Source organism: Battus philenor, unplaced genomic scaffold, assembly GCF_028537555.1.
Source record: "Battus philenor isolate CCGP_79_NKW_IND1 unplaced genomic scaffold, ilBatPhil1.0.hap1 SCAF_29, whole genome shotgun sequence".
NCBI lineage: Eukaryota > Metazoa > Arthropoda > Insecta > Lepidoptera > Papilionidae > Battus > Battus philenor.
The window spans coordinates 6,472,087-6,492,608 of NW_027181692.1; the positions used below are offsets into that span (position 1 = coordinate 6,472,087).

General features: G+C 35.5%; 1 protein-coding gene across 1 annotated transcript in view; it reads right to left on the reverse strand.

The window, feature by feature from the left end:
* Positions 1–20,522, reverse strand: part of Klp64D (kinesin-like protein 64D) — a 61,260-nt gene that overhangs the window by 2,364 nt on the left and 38,374 nt on the right. The window contains exons 3-13 of the mRNA XM_068769773.1: positions 14,355–14,560; positions 13,629–13,759; positions 11,273–11,472; positions 9,658–9,855; positions 8,610–8,740; positions 7,072–7,124; positions 4,579–4,712; positions 3,140–3,216; positions 2,325–2,505; positions 1,408–1,512; positions 732–863 (exon numbers count right to left, since the gene is read on the reverse strand). Coding sequence (XP_068625874.1) covers positions 732–863; positions 1,408–1,512; positions 2,325–2,505; positions 3,140–3,216; positions 4,579–4,712; positions 7,072–7,124; positions 8,610–8,740; positions 9,658–9,855; positions 11,273–11,472; positions 13,629–13,759; positions 14,355–14,560 — 1,548 coding nt within the window. The remainder of the gene's footprint in view (positions 1–731; positions 864–1,407; positions 1,513–2,324; positions 2,506–3,139; positions 3,217–4,578; positions 4,713–7,071; positions 7,125–8,609; positions 8,741–9,657; positions 9,856–11,272; positions 11,473–13,628; positions 13,760–14,354; positions 14,561–20,522) is intronic.

Below are 20,522 nucleotides of genomic sequence, written 5' to 3' on the forward strand. Positions count from 1 at the left end.
CAAGTTTCTTGGGTGGAGAAGCTTGTATAATTAACAACATAAAAAAGTTGTAGATAAATTTCTAATCATCCTGTATACACAATTTGTCCCATAAATCAACGTCTAGGCAAAATAGTGGTAATACATATTGTATAATTAGCAACAGATATAAAAATATGTAGATAAATTTCTAATCACCTGTATACACAGTTTGTCCCATAAATCAACGTCAAGGCGAAATAGGGGATTATACATATTGTATAGTTAGCAACAGATATAAAAATATGTAGATAAATTTCTAATCATCCTGTAAACACACTTTGTCCTATAAATCAACGTCTAGGCGAAATAGGGGAATAATACATATTGTATAGTTAGCAACAGATATAAAATTATGTAGATAAATTACCAATCATTCTGTATACGCAGTAACTCCCATAAATCAACGTCAAGGCGAAATAGGGTAATACAGATTATGGCTGGACTAACAAAAGTAATTCATTCTAGCAGTTCTACAGCTTGTATAACTAGCAAAAAATAAATCATCTAGATAAATTTACAATCATCCCGTATACACAAATTGACCCATAAATCAACGTCAAGGCGAAATAGGGTAATACAGATTATGGCTAAACCAATAAAAGTAATTCATTCTAGGTGTTCATAATCATCATTTCTGCGACAGGGCGTCCATAGTTAGACATAGGGCTCCCCATTTATGGTAGCACGTTCTAGAATGACAGAGTGGTTACCTGATACTCCTTAGGTATATAGGAGTCGAGTACGAGGTCGGCGAGCTGGATCTCCCGGCGCAATGCCCTCACTCCGTCCAGGATGCCCTCCATCTCGCGCTGCTGCTCTCGCTGCTGGTCTGCCAACTCGGCCTGATAACGTCGGAGATCAGGTCATCAGGAATCCTAAACTTTAGGTATTATACGTAGCACAGAACATGATTCAACAGTATTAAACCAGTTTGAACTAGATAAAACTGGATTACACTAAATATAACCTGAATATACTGAATAAAAGCAAATTGCAATATAGACTAGATTGAACTGGATAAAACTAGATCCAACCAGATAAAACAGGATTGAACTGGTTTAAACCAGTTTAATCTTTAGATACAAATATCCCTGGATTTAGTACAGTACCCGGCGATAAAATGCACATCGACCTTTGGAAAGAGACAATCGGCTAATTTCAGCTTTGTACAGCGCTATCTCTGTCACACACTACCTATGTGACGTTTTGTCAGTCGTATTTCGTGCGACAGAGATAGTGCTCCACGATGCCGAAATTAGCCGATTGTCTCTTTCCAAAGGCCGATGTGCAATGTTTATCGCCGGGTACTCTAACATGGTAATTTTAAAGTGAGTCATAATTATAACCCACATATATATAGTGCGTGCGTGTGTGTGTGTGTATTACCTTGGCAGAATTGAGAAGTTGCACAGCTCTCTTGAGTTTGCGTGTCTTCGCGGCATTCTCCTCTTGGAGGCTGGAGTATCTCTCTTCCAAGTCCAGTCTCTCCGCCTGCAATTTGGCAATTCTATAATCTTTTTTATCTTCTTCCATACAACCTACCCTGCTAGGGAACACATTGTTATTTTGGAATCTTTATATATATATAGTAGTCAAGTGAAGATATTTGAATGTTTTTTTACCAGAAGGCTAGAGTTAAAGTTATTTAAATAAAATAAAATACTCCTTTTACCGAGTAGAGGTCAGCTATATATTCATCCTTTTACGGCTTTTACTACTTCCAATCACCCTGTATTTAATTATATGTAATAAAATTATTTAAAAACGTTTAGCTGTACTGCTACCGAAACCGCTATACCGCGCCTTAGGTAACGTGATGATGTGTGGGGCCTAGGAAAGAAGAGCATAAGCAAAAGATACTCCCCCTCCTAAGGGTATGTACACCCAAGACGCGGTACAGCGGTTTCGGTAGCACTACAATGAAATTATAGTCCACACAAAATACAGGATGACTGGATATGTGTGTAAAAATTTTATAAGAGGTTTAATTATCTAAAATTCATTGATTTCTGAAATAATAAATAATGTAATGTACTAAAAAAATGTATTACTACGTATTAAAATTAATTATTGTATAATACTGCAGTCACTGCAGTCACTGCAGTCAATCACTGCAGGCTTTGTACAGCTAAAAATATTGACCTGTCACATTTTAATGGAAAAAAAAATATTTTAGAGACATAATCGAATACAGGATGATTAAATAGATATTAAAAGCTTATAAGCAATCGCTATATACACCTGTTAACCTTGCATCTTATTGGCTAGCACTCTATGAGGTTAATATCAAGACGATACATTACCTCCTTCTTCTGCAAGTCCTCCTGGAGCCGTAGCTCGTTGAGCCTTCTCTGCTCCAGCTCTTTCGCGGCTTGCTCCAACAGCCTCCTCTGGGCGTCGGCCTTATCTAGCAGATTCTCTCCACCGACCAGCACCTTCGACTCCAGACGTTGCAACTTCTCTTTGAGTTCCTCCTGTTGCTTTCTATAAAGACAATAATGTTTTTAGGAGTCGTTACATAAGGTGTCCCATAATTCAACGTCAACGAAAATTTAAGTTACAATAAAATTGATCTTTTCTAACATTCTGATATATAAAAGCGCAATGTAAATGCTACTAAATGGAGTAAATTGAAGAAATCGCTTAATTTCGTCGTTGATTTATGGTAATTCGTCTTTATACCTAGGTAGGTGTTTACCGTCTAGGTATTCTTGAAGTTCGCAGGTGTTACGTAAAAGAGGAAGTAAAAGAAGGAATGCAGATGATAAATATCTCCAAGAAGAGTCATTCGACAACAGAACTTGAGTTCTATGAATTCTAAGACACTCATCAACGTTTTCATCGTATCATTTCAAAAATGACCGGTTGGAAGCAACCTTCGTACATTTTCCATCACCTTTAATCAGAGCATCGGTTCGTATTGTGGAAGTAAATGCAGAAGAATAATAAACATGAAAGACAAGAGAAAAATAAAATGAAATCCTATCCCACATGTACGGAGAACGACAGGTCACCAAAACACGAGGACCATAAAAAAGACACTGGTAGGTACTTTATATATTTCTAAGTTATAAGAAATAAGCCTAAGAAACGCCTAAGAATAAAATATTCCACTTACTTAGTCTTCTGTAGTTCAGCCTTCTTTTCTTCCAGAACTTTCCGCGCCTGATGCGCCTTCTCCCTGTTCATCTTCAACTGAAAAATGATAGTAAATTTCGTACTGATTTTGAAATTAAGGCACCAGAGTGCAAGGCATGGACCAGTAAACGTGGTAGCTTGTTTGTAGAGAACAAAATAGGTGGTCTATGACTATGTGTGGAAATTTTACGGAGATGATTATACTGTTATAAAGCACGAGTTACAGAACCCTCTAAACAATAAACATGGAACCCTAGAATAAAGATGTGCCGTGAACACGCGTGACCTTGAAGTTATTTATAGATTTTTGTGTACTATCTCGAACTTACTAGAACTTTCTCCGTGGTATAAATAGGTGTACTCCCCATTTCGACAGTTCAGTGTTGTTTTTCGAGTTTAAAGATTAATATCTACGATCAGTGATACAAAGTGACTATTCGGCAAGTTATTTGGACAGTGATTTCTTGAGCGATTTGGAAGCGTACTTTGGACTAAGCGAAAGTATACTTGTGTTAAAGTAGGGTGACCGTCTGATTTGTGAATAAAGGACTCCTTGTGAACCAGTGGTGTTTCATTTCGAGTCAGAACCCATAGTACGTAACAATACTACGATTCCTGTGCAAATTGGCAAACTTTAATATCTAATGGTATCAGGCGTTACTTTGCGGAAGTCCATCCTAAGTAAGAAAAGGACTAATATATAGTTACTTTCGTCAAGTTGTCAAATGTCTCTGTGTTTGGCACTAATCGGTGTAACATTACTCCTAAAGATGCCCCGTGGAGGGGTGAAACACGTGTCGAACGATTTTACGGTGGCAGTTGTGTAATTCGCATTGTTTGCCGCATGCGTATTTATCAGCGGGCTGGCGGGCGGTGCACTTTGTTGCACGACTACTGCTGCATAGCGGAAGTAGCTATATATTAGTCCTTTTCTTACTTCAAACTTAATTGACAAATATATTTTGAAAACATATAATTAAAATGTTGACCCTCAACTCTTCGGATTGTTTAAAACCTTCGTGTGGCCATTTTTTTTGCGGGACATTCCGGTCAGAACTTGTACCACTTTGGCTGCTATGAGCTCAGTGAAAAAATGTTTCAGAAATATATCCAACAATACCACCTAAATTTTTGTCATAAATTACCTGTAACAAAATTACGGTGATTCGTAGTACATAGTAGTAAATATGTCAGATTTGCTTACTCAACTTCAATGTTTTAGGATTTTTTTTTCATAATGTAAACCAACTACAAAAACATTTTGAAATAATTTTGAAAATCGAAAGGTTTTTAAAAAAGATACACTTATTTTTATTTAACTAAAAATTCAATAAATAAGGCTAAATACTCCTCTTACTTTCACCATATATTACAAACAAAAAAATATGACATTAAAACGGATATGATAATATTGATTACCTTCTCCTCTTTCCTGATCTTACGGCGTATCTTGCGTTCGTCAGGGTCAAGCGCGTCCAGTTCCGGATCTGTGAGGGTGTCATCGCTGATCTCCTCCTCGCTGCACTCTCCTACCTCCTCCTCCTCCTCTATTTCTGTTACCATAGAGATAGTATTCACATCTATCCTCTTAATTAACATCAGGTATCTACATCTATCAGTAGTCGTTTTAGTTTCATATATATATATACATAAGTCTATTTATATTCTCAGTGAGATAGTTATAAGGTAACAATTGTAACCAATTTTATATTTCTAAGCTTCTAAATTTGTACTTTCTTACTGCCTTTTGTTACTGTCTATCTCCAATAAAGTAAATAAATAAATAAGACAATTTCTCTCGACTATGTAGGTATATGCTTAAAAAAAAAACAACGATGCGTTGTTCTTAAAACAGAGAAACGACATCTAAAATTATTATTTAAACTGTCGATTCCTTTTACAAGTTTATATTTCCATATTTTGAATTTTTATTTTAACATTTCGAATATCAACTGCTTTACCGACCGGCGATCGCAATGGACGCCATTATAACAACATTGTTAACAGCGCCATCTATGAAGTGTCAAGGTTAAACAGACACTGCTTTACCGATATTAAATAAGGGCGCAATACAAAATAGAATTATTAAAGAAACTAGTTTCTTTATATATACAGTGGTACCTCGACATACGAGTGCCCCAACATACGAGCTTTTCGAGATACGAGCCGACGAGCAAGTGATTTTTTGCTTTGAGTTACGAACGAAATTCGAGATACGAGTTCGGTTCGGTAGTAACACGCAGTCGCGCCTTCACGATCAATTAGTAATGAAGTTAGCTAGTTATGAAGAATTGGAACCCGGTGTTTCAGTAGAGGAGGAGATTGTATATCTGGGGAAATCCATGGGTCTAGAGGTGGAAGAGAGATACGTGAAGGAGCTCATCGAGGAGCACACCCAGGAACTGACGACTGAGGAGATACAAGAGTTACAGTCACAGCAGCATACTGAGGTTAGGCAAGAAATTGGTTTTGAGGAGTCAGAGAAGGAGGTTATTTCTACAAGTGAAATAAAGGAGATCTTAGGAATGTGGGAGAGAGTTTCACAGATCGTGGAAAATAAAACACCCAGAAAAAGTTGCAACAGGTCGTGCATCTGACCTTTTTAATGACACTTGCCTTACTCATTTCCAGAACATTCTGAGAGGGAGGAAGAAACAAACCTCCTTGGACATGTTATTTTCTAAACGGCCTACAGGTGAAAGCGAGAAAAATGTAGCGAAAAAGCAAAGACCAGTGAGGATATCCAATTTATTTTTTTACATTCTCTTTTTTGTTTTTGTGCAATAAATATTTGATATTTATAAATACATTTTTATTATTCAAAACCACGTAACAAAAATAACTGGGGTGACATTTTGGAGGTTGGAACGGATTAATGGTAGTTCAATTGTTTTGTATGGGGAAATTTGCTTTGAGATACGAGTAATTCAAGATACGAGCAAGGTTGCGGAACGAATTAAACTCGTATGTCGAGGTACCACTGTATATGCAAATCCTGTATGTTTTATAAAATCGGTAAATTCTTTTATGGCAACTGTATACCGTAGTGCGAAGGATTTTTTACTACTGTATAATGATTGTTATAAAAGTGGTCACAAATATGAAATACGTCCAATTATGTGGACTCAGATATGGTATTTTAACCCTTCTAGATTTAGGTCAAATGATGCCATCATATACAAGTTCGACCTGATCACATCTTAACAGATGATCTGGCCATTAAACTTGAAAGGCAATCGGCTAAAAATACTGTTATTGCCTCTTGACCATGATCATTACTTTATTGCGCGTTCTTTATTTGTTTATAACAGATAAAAATAGATTCTAGTAATAATTTATACAGTACTAAATATTTCCAATATTATTCTAGTTAGAAATAAAAGTTTTTTTTAATTTTTAAAAAAATCAAAATGATACTTGGGCGTGAATTCACGCTCACGGGCCGCAGCTGTTTTTTTACTCAGACGTGAATTAACGTCCGCGGACAAAAAACGATTAATATTTTAGAGTGGACTCGGTAGAACATACACAACTGATCCTATTTGAAATCTATAGCGTGGACCTATGTCCAGCTGTGGGAGTACTACATATGTAATGATGACCATAAATAATTCTAGATTCTATTAAATTGTTCTTCTTTTATTCTTCCTTTGTTATACAAGAATGGTTACTGTAATTTACTCTATGGTGGAGGGTAGGTGTTGTAGGCGAAAGTGTATATGTATAAATCCATGTTAAACTTTATAAAAACATGTGTTGTTGTGGAGTTTCTTCCTGATTCTTCTCCACAACTATAAGGCAATGAAGCAGAGTAGCGTCAAAGATAAAATAGATTAAAAATATATATAATAGGTTGACGAAAAATAAGTTCTGTTAAATGTTCCAATTTTGAATAAATTAATTATATCTTACCATTAGCTGTTTCCTCAAGTTGTTTCTTGAGTTGATCGATCTCTTGTTGGAATCTGAAATGACGTATTTACATTACTAATTTGTCTCTCTTCTATATAGAAAGAGAGATAACGAAAGAGCGGGATAAAGAGATAGGAAAGAGAGGGAGAGCGAAAGAGAGAGGTTACTAATAACAATATTTGTTCAAATATACCAGATTTCTTTAGACGTTTATATATATATATATATAGGATACATATACAGGATAATTTTTGGTTATAGATGTAAAAGTTTTTATGTTAGATGCATCAGTAGAAAGCTTCAAATATTTTAAATCTATTTCCAATAACCGTGTATAAATGTAATGGTAACTCTCATTATGAAATATGTTACAATAATATATAATATATTTTAATATTTACTAAATATGAATTTTAAAATACGCTTTTTCTAATATATATTATCATTACGTTACTTTTTAGTACTGTTTTTTTTCAATCTCCCCCATTATATGGTCTCTCTTTCTCTATCTCCTTTAAGGTCAGGAAAGTTGCAATTTTTATTTATTATTTCAATTTATATTTTTATTTCTTTACTCCTCTTTCAGTCTTCAGATCATTCATTCGGTCTTCGGTCACACTTCACATGATCTTACATACTCATCTAATTTTAATTTCATTTCTCTTCTTAAATATCACAGGTATTAGGTTTCTTATGTTTATTTTTTTTACAATTTATTTAATGCTTAACCTGTCAACTGCCTATAGACCATGGATGCACAGACCGCGGCCCGCCGGTCGAATACTGGTGGCCCGCCGACAGCGAAAATAATACTCTCGTACATTCGAAAAATATTGAATTCTAATTATTATCAATTCTTTATTGTCTTTAATTACCTATACTCCTGGCGGCCGGCCCGCCATCAGTTCATGATTTGCCCGAGTGGCCCCTAGTCTTAATAAGTCTGTGCAACCATGATCTAGATATTTCTGTCGAAGCTCCCCGGTTGCGTACGAGTCAGTGTTCGAATTAAAGTAGGCTATATTATATCGAACTACCTTAAAGTTAGAGTTTAAAATCGCTTGCTCTGGATGTAGTACAGACCACGGGATAATAAACAATAATATTACAAAGAAACGAACATAAACATACATAGACATACATACGTATATAACATATATACTTATAATAAATAAGGTGTAATACATATTATAAATATAATACAATAATAAATAAAAACATCTAACTGACTTCGATCAGTATTGGTTCGATCGCACTTGCCTCAGATAGAAGCAGAAGAAGAAAAAGAAATTAATTAAGAGATAGATGATCCAAGTCTAATAAATGGTTCTTAACCATTATCTTAAAAATAGGCAGTGAATTAACGCGTTTTATATTCAGCGGTAAATCATTCCACAGTTGAACGGCCTGTGTGGTGAAAGATTTTGCCATAAACGAGGAAGAATGCGCCGGTCAACTTATTTAAGATACATTCTACATTATACTAAACCTTCTTTGTTTATATGTTCAAGTTTTAATGTGAGTATTGGGGTCCGTACCTGGTGAGTAAGGCATCTCCAGGTTCGCTGTTGACGTGGGTCTTGTTCTCTATATTCTTGGCGCGGTTGGCATATCGAAGAGTGCTGATGGTTTCCACGTAGTTCGTCTCAGAAGGTCCAATGGTCGCTATCTGTAAACCAAAACATGTAATACCGTGATCAAAAGGCACTAATTGGTGTAACATAACTCCTGAGGATGCCCCGTGGAGGGGTGAAACACGTTTGAGTGATTTAACGGTGGCAGTTGTGTAATTCGCATTGTTTGCCGCATACGCATTTATCAGCGGGCTGGCGGGCGGTGCACTTTGTTGCACGACTACGACCGCAAGTGCGGAAGTGGCTAAATATTTGTCCTTTTCTTACTTAGGATGGACTTCCACAAAATAACGCCTGATTCCATTAAAAAAAGGGGAGTGTAGTGACTTGACCCACTAGTAGTGTTAAAAGGTTCATCTGTCCAAGTTCTGGACGTCCTAAGCTATACCTCCGTGGTTTCCACTCCAGAACCTTAGATCAAAGCCACCTGTTCACTTCAACTTGCGAATTCATCATCCTTGAGTCGCCCTCTCTGCTGATCGTGAACCTTTTCCAATCCTGGTCTTCGGCTACTGTAGTACCGCGGTTCGTACCTGGTTAAACCAGAGCACGGGCTGCCTCATCCATTCACATTTTTGGTGATCAAATATCCTGTCAAGTTATCACTGTTTTTCCTGGGTATACCGTGCTATAATCATCATCATATTTAATAGAAGCCCATTGTCGGGCATAGGCCTCTCCCAAAGATGATGACATTTAAAGGGATGCCATCATCATCTTTTGTACATTGGTACATCACTCGTGCGACCGATGGCTGTTGAGGACGAAAGGTTCTAGAGTGGCGTGAGTAGAACCCCACCAGCTGGACCGACATATTTAATGCTGCAAGAAGTTGCTGGATGGCAGCGCCAGATCATCCTGATCCTTGGGTGAGGCAGTGAGTGACCATCTGCTGAAAAAAAGAAGATATCTTTTGCATATATGAAGAAGAACTGAAACTTCAAATTCTTACCATGACAGTCTTGGAGTTACCCCCGAGGGAGTCCTGCAGTAGTCTGGTGAGCTTGGAGTTCCGGTAAGGAATGTGCGTGGACTTGCCGTCCACCAGCGCAGAGATCACGTTGCCAAGAACCGAGAGCGACTGGTTGATCTTCGTCGCCTCTTTCAGACGTGTGCCCGTCGCTTGGGTCTTGCTCTGACGCTCCGAACCCTGGAACATCAGAATCCAGAAATTTTGTTTTAATAGTTGAACAGTTGGATATATAATTCTGACTTCACTAACGAAGGTATAAGTATATAGAAAGACCATAGACCAGAGTACCCCAAACTTTTTTGTGTCGTAGACCCCTTGCCATGTTTTTCCGTATTGGGTAGACCCCCTACTTACCTGATATTGATTTCCTGTAAATTTCTAACTGTAGTGAAGTTTAGTGTATGTTCAAAATGTATTGCGACCACAAAGCGAATACCAACATTCTACAACTTACACAATTTTATAAACATATATAATAAATTTTTTACTTCATAGGTACTTTTACAAATAATGTAAATGTTTTGATATTATAAGATAGTATGATGTAAGTAAATAGGTACTATCAGTGTATGTGTTGAGATCCACTATCGTGGACCCCCATTTTCATTTCATGGACCCCCAAATTTGTTTCCGCTGACGTAGACCTCTTGCAGGTTGTCATAGACCCCTAGGGGTCGATATAGACCACTTTGAGAATCACTGCCATAGGCCATAGATTTCGAATTTAAAAAAATTCTTTATACAACGTAGTATAGATTATATATACTATAAAAAAGTAAAGTGAAATTGTTATTTATAACTCCTGGGCATTAGGAAGGCAGATGTTTTTCCTAGGACTGTCTATAACATTTGCTAAGCGTATGTTTGTCAAAAGCTGGAATATTTGTCTCAGACCAAAGCATTTTGAAGGATGTTTTGTATCAAACACATAAGTCTCTGGTCGATGTCATACTGCAGGTTCTTCGCGACTTTTTTTTTTTTGCCAAAAACTCGACTAATATCGTTCCACAGCAACCATATTCGCCTGATTTGGCTCCGTGTGACTCCTGGCTGTTCAGGAAACCAATACGGGGAGGCCGTATTGGCTTCCTGAGGAGATAAAAACCGAATTGAGTCTTGAAGGTTTCCAGGACTGGAAAATGCGTTGAATAAAGTGCGTTTTATCAAACGGTGATTACGTTATGGATGATGAAATTTGGAATTGGATTTGGAGGTATAACAGTCTCTACGGTAATATATATATATATATACATATATATATACATATACATATAAATATATATATTTATATATATACACATATTTCTTGGTCAAATGGCATATTGTGTTATTCTTTTGCGTGCTAAAATTTAAACATTCTTTTATATATATATATATATATATATATATATATATATATACACGAAATAGAACGACTGACAAAACGTCACATAGGTAGCGTGCGACAGAGATAGTGCTCTACGAAGCCGAAATTAGCCGATTGTCTCTTTCTAAAAGTCGATATGCAATATTTATCGCCGTACTGTAGGGAGATATATCCGTTTAAAGCATTTTTAATCATCCTGTGAATGAAGTATATATAATTATATCCTACCGCCAGATCCACAAGATGTAACTTCCCCATCTTGACGTGAGTTTTTCCATCAGCGCCTTTCTTGCTGCTCTCCACCGTGATAGAGAATATAGCGTGAGATCTGGAACTTTCGATGTTCATAGCGGTAGCACCGATGTGTCTATTCTTATTGCCGACCGCCATTATCTTCTCCAACTCGTCTGCGTTGTGCACCACGTAGCCTTGAAAGAGAATGATTAACCCTTAATAGTCTGATTTACGAAAGTGATTTTTTTTTTAATATTACTGTGTTTGCTTGAGGGTCTAGATCAGGGCTTCTTAAACTTTTGTCATTCACGACCCCATTTATGATTGCTAGTTTCTTGACGACCCTATACAAATATAAAAGAAAAATAAATTAATATTTTTCCATGATTTATTTATTAGGTAACAATATACATATACATATGAAAATATATAGTTATAGAATTAGTTTTGAAACATACAAAATTCTAAAATAAAAAATTGTACAAAAAATTATAAAATCGTATTTATATTAGTTTAAAACATTCAACAAATGCGCGTGTCTAGACGCTGCATGGCCACTGTATTCCACCAACTCTAGTGATGTTATAAAATGGTATATATAAACATTTGACATTAAAATCTCTCGACCCCAGAATTTTGCTACGCGACCCCATTTGGGGTCGCGGACCATAGTTTAAGAAGCCCTCGTCTAGATGAAGGGAAAAAAAAGATTTTTTTTTAATTTCGTTGAAAAGATTATTATACAACAGTAAAATAACATACGTACAGCCAACCTATAAAAAAACTAATAGTAATGTGAACATTCGGTTTAAAAGATTGGTATCAAAATAGAAACTCTAGGCTGTTAAGGGTTAAGAAGAAAGAGATCCCGCAGAGAAGTTCACTCTCTCTCATCTCAAATCAACATTTAAATTACCTTTATAACACACATGAGAGTTCTGTGACATCATCTGAGAGTCTTAAATTAAAAATGGCGGCGCATTCTTCATATTTAATGGAATCAGGCGTTACCTCGCGGAAGTTCATCCTAAGTAAGAAAAGGACCAATATTTAACCACTTCCGCACATGCAGTGGTAGTCGTGCAATGAAATGCACCGCCCGCCAGCCCGCTGATAAATGCGTATGCGGCAAACAATGCGAATCACACAACCGCCACCGCCAAATCACTCAACACGTGTTTCACCCCTCCACGGGGCATCTTCAGGAGTTATGTTACACCGATTAGTGCCAAACACAGAGTACTCTCTGCGACTGCCACTGCATGTGCGGAAGTGGCTAAATATTGGTCCTTTTCTTACGGAGCATTCTTCTTCGTTCTTATCCGAATATATTACCACACAGGCAGTTCGATTGCGAGAAGCTATATCACTTGCAGTAGACGTATATCTTATATATATGTTACATGATATACTTTTTCTCTGCAAAGCATAGGTCATCTAAGATATCTATGGGATATATCACAATCGCCACGCTTGGCAGGCAAGTTGGCGATCACAGTGTGATAAGCAGACGCTGCTGTTCATCCTTTAGAAACATTTCTGAACAGAAGCAATCTTATATAATTAACCCAAGTGTAACATAAGACTGTATCACAAGTGTCTGCCTTACTTTTTATGAATCTCCTTCCGTAGGCCTACTGGAAGAAATTTCTGGTTAGAAATATATAAAATAAGTAGTGCCTGTTGTGTCAGTTATATTTGTATTGTTACTTTAGTGTTTTTATTGTGTACAATAAACTGTTAAATAAATAAAATAAATAAAGAATTGAACTTGCAACCTACGATCGTTATTCTCACTTCTCTACCGCAAATATATAAAACTGGTGTATCTGTTTGTTATATATAAAATAAACGCTATTTATTACATGCATATGAATATATATATACGATACATATACTCAAATTTAATTTTTAAAAATTATTTTCTGTCTGTTTATTACGGATAATCTTTGAAATGGCTGAACCGATTTTGACGGGACTTACACTGACATGTAGCTGATGTAATAAGGAGTAAGGTTACATATATTTAGGATTAATAAACTAAATATATATTTTTTTCTTAAATTCCACGCGGACGAAGTCGCGGGCATTATTTATATATATATATATATATATATATATATATATAGGTCGCGGGTTCGATTTTCGGGATTCAATCCTATATAATTCACATTTTGTGCATTAATTATATAGGATTGCCAATGCTCACAAACACGTTTTCAGATGGGCAGCTTTATACATAAGATATATTTACATATAGTAAAAAAGGTCTCGAACCATCTATATAAACATACAACGGTTTACCAACTCCCTGAAGGTGGATTATATCCAATGTCAATATTGCTATTACCAGTGAGATCCTTAACGAAGACACCGATGTCAGGACGCTCCTTCACCTCCAGGCTCTGATGAGGATTGTTACCCAGGAGATCACGCACCTCCTCGTTGTAAATCTCCAAGTATGTCACGCATACTAGGAACCTGAAACAGAAATATATCAAACATTTACTTAATTGCTTTTTAATTTTATTTATTCATCCATTTAAAAAAAAACTGTGAGGGCGGACTTACATATATATATATATACATATATATATATATATATATATATATATGTATATATATATACTTTAATAGTATATATAATACTATAGTACTAGTATATATAACATAACTATGTTATTAGTTATGACGATTTTTCAGCTAACAGATCTTAAATCTTCTTCTACAAATATACAATACCCGGCGATAAATATTGCACATCGACCTTTGGAAAGAGACAATCAGCCAATTCGTAGAGCGTTATCTCTGTCGCACGACTGACAAAACGTCACATTGGTAGTGTGGAACAGAGATATTGCTCTACGAAGCCGATATTATATTATATATATATTAAACAAATGATAACATTTGTTCCTATTTATCGCTGTTTTGAGTTGAAGTTGAGAAAGGATTTTCGAGTTATACATCTTTGTCTTTATATGCCTTAACTTTTACAAATATAACCAAAACATCCTGTATAATTTACTCCTTAGTGTCTCTAAAGTAGGCTACGTATATATCAGTTCCAACTTACTTCTCGTCATCCTTGGCATTGGCGATGTGGCTGAAGATATGCGCAAAGGAGTTGGGTATGATGCCACGAAGCTCGGGAGCGGTGTTGGAACCCGCCATGGTATAGGTCTTGCCGGTGCCAGTCTGCCCGTACGCGAAGATGGTCCCGTTGTACCCTCGGACCACTTGCTCCACGATCGGACTAGCAGTCTGCACGTAGATGTCCATCTGTGGAAGAACGAAAACTGTTTAAAACATAACCAGTTTAGTGTAACAGAGAGGAGAAATAGAAGAGAGATCTTGTGAAAGACCTAAATGAAAATTGTACAACAGTAGATAACATAGTATGGAAAGGAATGGAAGAGAAAGACAAGGATAGCAGAGTAATGTATAAAAGATCCCTAATAATGGGGGTATAAAAGAACAGAGAGGGGAAATAGGAGAGGGATATATATTGCGAAGAAACTGTCAAAAACCCAAACGAAAGTTGTGATGTAAAAATATACAGAAAATTGTGATATAAAAGTGTACAGTAGTAAATGACAAGGTATGGAAAAGAATGATAAAGGCGACAGAGGAATAAATGAAAGATCTTAAGAATGACAAAAGAGAAGCGTGGAAATAGCAAAAAAAAAGATTTCTGAATTTTTTTATATAAATAGTGTCCTTGCTTACAAATGGCAGGGTAGAATGACAGATCCCTAATAACGGGGGTATAAAAGAACGGAGAGGGGAGATAAGAGAGGGATAGATAATGTGAAAAAAAACTGTCAAAACAAAAACGACAATTATGATATAAAAATATCCAATTGTAAATGACAAGGTATGGAAAGTAATGGAAGAGAATGATAAAGACAACAGAGGAATGAATGAAAGATCTTAAGAAGAACAAAAGGGAAGCGAGGAAATAACAAAAAAAGACTTCTGAATTTTTTATATAAATAGGGACACTATTGCTTATTGCTTACAAATGGTAGGGGAGTCCCTAATAACGAGGGTATAAAAGAACAGAGAGGGGAGATAAGAGAGGGATAGATAATGTGTAAAAAAACTGTCAAAAACAAAAACGACAATTGTGATTTAAAAATATCCAACTGTGAATGACATGGTACGGAACGGAATGGAAGAGTAAGACAAGGATAGCAGAGGAATGAATGAAAGATCTTAAGAATGACAAAAGAGGAGAGTAGAATTAAAAAAAAAACATTTATAAAAGATCTATTGTCAATAATGTCTTTGCACATGGCAGAGGAGAATGAAAGGTTCTCAAAAACGGGGACCATAAAAAACCGTAAAAAACCGAAATGAGCTGTGTCAACCTATATTATTATTGCACAAAGGTGAATTATATAAGATTGTATCCTGGGATTCGAATCCACGAACTATGATCGCAAGTCTGATTCCTCTACCGCAAAGCTACCACTGTTCACAGCTAATCTAATGTATACATTAGTTTTGTCTACACCCAGATATCCAAAACTCAACATCCTGTATACATATATCAATACACGATCCAGAACTCACTTTATATAGTGACTTCCAAATCGTGGATAATAATTATAATTCAACATAAGTTCATATATCATTTCAACCACTTCCCGGATGTTACGAAAAAAATTATCGTAATTTTTTTATTATCTATATTAGCATTTGTTTGTACTAAACATATATATGTCATACTATTGTAAACGGTACTATGTTATATGATGGCAGTTAAACCAATTAGTCTTAATAAACAAAGGGACAAATCAATTTCATATTCATAATGGCCTTTGACAGAGCTCAGTGGATTGGAAGGTTGAAATGGCAGCCAACAGGCCGCAGTACAGATGGACTTTGGACACCACGTACCGACAAGCGAGTAGAACGAAAATAAATAAAAGAAAGAACGAGATTTATTAGATTAAAAAAATAAACAGAAATTAAGAATAAATAAACTGTTAAACAAATGATAGAAATAAAAAGAATAAAATTTACAGAACTCTGGAAGGAAGACGAACCTGAGGCGATGTATAGAAATGAATAAAAGATATTATGAAAGAAATTAGAGTAAAGAATGAAAGACATTGAGACAGACGAAAGATGATTATAGAATTAATGTAAATAAAGGTCCGTCCACCAATGATAGAGGTCCCTAAAATAGGGCCTTTAAAATACAGTGAACAGAGGTCATAGTGAAAGGTGCAGGCCGCTCTCAACCGGTCTTTTTAAAAATTTGTGGTTAAAGCCTATGTCTATAAATACACGTTCTAATGCTAAAACGGTGATGGTGATGTCTTATTTATAAAGAAAAATATGTTTCATTTCACACGCTTAGTAAGAAAAGGACCAATATTTAGCCACTTCCGCACATGCAGTGGTAGTTGTGCAACAAAGTGCACCGCCCGCACAGAGCCACACTCTGTGTTTGGCACTAATCGGTGTAACATAACTCCTGAGGATACCCCGTGGAGGGGTGAAACACGTGTTGAGTGATTTAACGGTGGCAGTTGTATAATTCGCATTGTTTGCCGCATACGCATTTATCAGCGGGCTGGCGGGCGGTGCACTTTGTTGCACGACTACCACTGCATGTGGCTAAATATTAGTCCTTTCCTTACTTAGGATGGACTTCCGCAAAATAACGCCTGATTCCGTTAAATATTTCACACGCTGCAAATTTTTTTTTAATTACGTCATACTTTCATTGTAATTTCAACACGTCATTTTTTAGTTTAGTCTGACGAAAAATTCTAGCTGGAGTAGTGATATATAAATATACTCTGTGGTTTGTATAAATAAAAAAGTTTACTGTTTTTCTATTGTGAGAAATGGTAGTTTAGCGGTAGCGGACTGTGAGTTACGATAGTAGGCTTTATGCATTAATTATATAGGATGGTTCTGCATTCAAACAGACTTTCAAAGAATGAACAACAGCTTCCTTTGCGTACCATAATACCACACTGCAATCGCCAACCAGTACTACCATAGTATGTTACACTTTCGAATCATCAATCAACATAAAATGTCGGTATTGTTGTTACAGGAAGGTACAAAAGGCAGTTCTGCAGAAGCCTACAAGAAACTCAACAGTATATCCTCCCATAGATATCTTTTGGAGACCTATACCTTCTAGTGGGTGCCTACGGTTATATTCTGTTTTCCTGAACACATTTCAGTGCTTTTCGCCATCACTTAAACCATGCAGTTTTACAATCTACCTATATTTGCTTTAACAAAAAAAAAATTAAAAAAATCGATTTTCAAATGAACCACGTGTCGATATATATATACTTATTTGCTGTCAAATACCTTGAAATAATGAATAATAATTTTTTTTACGACAGGCCAGTAACATCTGGATGTACAAAGTCCGCAGACAGATTGTAAATAATTAATTTTAATATACACGTGAAGGTCTATTTCAGTTAAAAATACATCTACATTCGGACATTGATAAATATTTTATAATTCGAATTTCGAATAAGCTTTTCATTACTATCACTACATTAATTTTTAAAAACATATTTAATCGCCTCTAAGATTTTTACATCTATTTTTAATTATTCTGTATAAATAAGACGAAAATTAAGGCGCATTAGTAAGAATATAATTTTTTAATTTTAATAATAAAGTAATTAGACTATTGTAATATATTAAAATAATGTATTTATTTACGTATTTAATGTCTAAATAATTTTTTGAAGGGTTCTTTGTTCGCTTACAAAAGGGCGTTGGTATGTTCCGTGCTATAAACTCATGGATCGTAGATAAAGCCGACAACACGGGGGCCTATATAGGGCAGTAGGGCAGGGCTATTGATTCGCCTCGACCCTCCTCACGCCGCAGCCCCCTCGCCTCCCCTCCCCGCCTACCTCGCGTCCGTTACGCATACCTACTATAAAACTACGACTGTATTTCACATTGCGATGTACATTGCGTAATTAAAACGTAAAGGGCTTCGTGTTTGATGAAGTGAGGATGACGTGGAACGTTAACGAGACGTTTAACTCTTAGAATATTTATGCTCGACCGTTATTTTACAAAGGAGTTCATTGGTAATGGTTATTGCGTATTTGTAAATAGTTAGTTTTTTTTTTGTGACGCAATGTCATAGGCTTACATAAAAACTTTTTGTTTCTACGAGATTATATTTATTTATTACTTATATTATATTATATTGTATATCATAAATATGACTATCCTTTGATATATTTATTATCTACAGATTTAACTTTTACCGCCTATTTTTCTTTTTTTTTACGTAACATGTGACTTTAAACATTTAGACGTGGTACGTCAAATATATTTCACAATGCCGCCGATTTAGGTGGTTTAACAGACTAAATTCAGGGGACCCCATGGGTGAACATTGTCAGCTGTCATTAAATATATTTTGAGTAACGTGTGTTCAAATGTAAGGATGCCAGATAGATTCATTTATTTCTAATTTTAAATTTGTGATTGTATATAGACTTTTCTAGAAAGTTTTGAAGTTTTCATCATCATTTATAGGGCTTACGCATACTGTTCCACTTATAGGTGATGAGCTAGTTTCAACGAACTTCAGTCCTTTACCACCATTACCGTTTTTCTATAGGATGGATTACAATGTGGAATTTCTAGACGCATTTTCGTTTTTTTTTCAAAGTTTCTGATCATCAAATACCAAGTATGGAACTATCTACCAGCTTTTTATTTCCCGTGAATTATAACCCAGGTCTCTTGAGGGTCATGATGGATAGGTACCTACCAAGTCTACCTGTTTCATCTTCGATCATGACGCGGATGTGTAAATTTCTTTTTTGTTTAAATTTATTAAAATCACTTAACCTGTAAACATAAACCAAAAAGTAGATGCTTTTTAAACGGTTTTATTTAGTTCGACCCGTACGGAATTTATTTGGATCAAAATTAGAAATTGAAATTTAAGCACCTTTCCGTTGTCAGATTGATCTGAAATTTGGTACACACATTTAATTTAGATGACAATACAATATAATAAAATCAATAACATTATAAATCTAAGATGGCCGCCGATACAAAATGGCGGATTACATATTATTCCTTAACCCCCTCAATATGGTTATCAAATGAAAGGGCTACTATTCAAGATGGACTAGGTACATATTTTTCCACAACCACCACAATATGGGTATCAAAAAACCGTTTAACTTAAAAGTTTTTTAAATGTATTTATTTTAAGTAAATTCTATTTTTAATAAATTTTAACCGGCCTTCAAAATTAACCGGCGCTTGCCCACGTGGCCCATTCTTAAGTCCGACACTGGTCATACGATAGACGCCCACCGCAAGGTATAACACGCCCCCAAAGATTCACAAGATAACGGATAAAATCTAAATAAAATGGCAGTTTTGATACCTCCAATATAAACTGTAATTTTTTTTTTCAAAAATTTACCTATGGATGGACATTAAAATTTACCTTATTTTCACAGCGATTATCAATCAAATACAGAGGACATTCATATATGGTATATGGTAAAAGGAGTATTTTATCTAACTACAAGTCTTGCCTTATATTTAAAACAAACATTCAAATATCTTCACTTGTCTTCTATTTATATATATATATATATAAAGATTCTCTAATAACCATGTCTTCCCTAGCAGGGTAAGTTACATAGATGTCCTCCTGAAGAAGTAAGATTAAAGAATTGCCAAATTGCAGGCGGAGAGACTGGACTTGGACGGAGAGATACTCCAGCCTCCAAGAGGAGAATGCCGCAAAGACACGCAAACTGAAGAGAGCTGTGCAACTTCTCATTTCTGCCAAGATATACGTTATTTTGTTATTTCTGTCAAGTTACACGTTTTATATATATATATACATATATATGTATGTATATATGTATAATAAAACGTGTTTATTTCCAAAAACATTCCCAGAGATGTACATAGATATTCACCTAATTTTCACGGCTATTAGAGAATCTATCTAGTACAGACAGACATTAATTTATATATATATATATATATATATATATATATATATATATATATACATATATATATACATATATATATACATATATATATATACATATATATATGTATATATGACACATTTTCATACACGAATTGAGGAACATCATTCAATATATTTATAGAAAGAATCATTCGTTGATGTCAAACTAAACACTCAACATAGTGCCTTTTAAAATGTAATTTATTATTCCGAGCGAAACCG